Source organism: Mastigoproctus giganteus, chromosome 1 (genome assembly GCF_048544385.1).
Source record: "Mastigoproctus giganteus isolate SK-2022 chromosome 1, ASM4854438v1, whole genome shotgun sequence".
Lineage (NCBI taxonomy): Eukaryota > Metazoa > Arthropoda > Arachnida > Uropygi > Thelyphonidae > Mastigoproctus > Mastigoproctus giganteus.
In genome coordinates, this window is record NC_143575.1 from 49,706,976 (window position 1) to 49,708,352 (window position 1,377).

The 1,377-nt window shown below is 29.0% G+C and overlaps 1 protein-coding gene across 1 annotated transcript; it reads left to right on the top strand.

The window, feature by feature from the left end:
* Positions 1-340: 340 nt before the first annotated feature.
* LOC150090781 (uncharacterized) lies at positions 341-1,015 on the top strand. Its single transcript, XM_090372040.1, has one exon. The coding sequence runs from the start codon at positions 341-343 to the stop codon at positions 1,013-1,015; it is 675 nt and encodes a 224-aa protein (XP_090228166.1).
* The last annotated feature ends 362 nt before the right edge of the window (positions 1,016-1,377 follow it).

A 1,377-nucleotide genomic window follows, 5' to 3' on the forward strand; every position in this document is an offset into this window, starting at 1 on the left:
AATGTGTATGTAGAATGCTAACAATGGACTGGGAAATTTAAGGAAATTAATTTGTGTGGGTACACCAGATGACTACATTTATGTAGTCGATCTGCCAGTTCCCCAGTAGTAATAATTATAAAATCAATAAATTTCTTTTAATTATGCACATGAACATTGTTAGGAATTGTCGCTGATAAATTATTGTTTATTTATTATTAATGTATTTATTTAATTTATTTAGCCATGAAAAGAAGATTTTATCACCTAACGAATAAATAGTACTAGCAAATCATTACAAGACATGCAGTACAATTTATTGTTAGGAGCAAATCTTCTGAAATCACTTTCCGATTTTATCATGAATGTCAGGAACAAGTTTGATGATATTGAGAACGATGCCAATTTACTAACGGAAAACCGAAACTACAAGGAGACCATAATTAAAAGAAGAAACTTGCAGTTTGAAGAAACAACTCTAAATGAAACATATTTTACTGCAAAACAAAATTTTGTGATAAACGTACATAACGTTATTTGTGATGTACTTATATCTGACACATCTCGAAGAAGCGCCATTTACGGTGATGTACTAAAGGAGTTTGAATTATTTTTCAATTTTAAAATGCCTGACGTCCAATTTAATGAATGTGTGGAAAGCATATCTACAAAATATCAAAATTATATTGACATAAGGAATTTTAAAGATGAAATTGTTCATTCTATTGCATTCATAAAAGGAGAAAAGGTCGCCAATCCTGTTGACATGTGCAAATTATTAATTGGGGGTTTGCAATCTATATTTCCGAATGTAGAAACAATTCTAAAAATATTTTTGAAAATTCCTATTTGCAACGCGAGTGGTGAACGTTCATTTTCAGTTCTTAAAAGAGTTAAAAATTACTTACGAAATTCCTTGTCTCAGTTGCATTTAAGTCAGTTGTCAATGATGTTTATAGAAAACGATGTTGTTCGGTTATTAGATTACGAATCTCTAATTGATAAATTTGCTAAAGCGAGAAAAGTTCCTATTTAGTTTAATTTTTATATTTATTTAAGTGCATAACAATCGGGACGTTTTCAGTATAGCCAGTGCTACATTTGTGTCAATGACAAAAACATAAATCGAAAAATTTAACTTATCATTGGCTATGCTGAAAAAATCCCCATTTTTATACACCCATTGACATTGGTACACCTACCATCTAATTAATACGATAACAAACGTGATATTTTATATTCGAATATTTTTAATTTTTAATAAACAGACTGATAACGATGTTGTTTCAATGTATTTTTTTATTAATAAATCAATGTATGCACTTTTATAAAAAAAATCCACCTCGACCAGTAATGATGAATGAAAGAGAGTAAATATAGAGACAAATTTCAGTTATA

Excerpts from the sequence above, each read along its gene's own strand:
- LOC150090781 (XM_090372040.1), top strand. The coding sequence starts at position 341 with ATGAATGTCAGGAACAAGTTTGATGATATTGAGAACGATGCCAATTTA.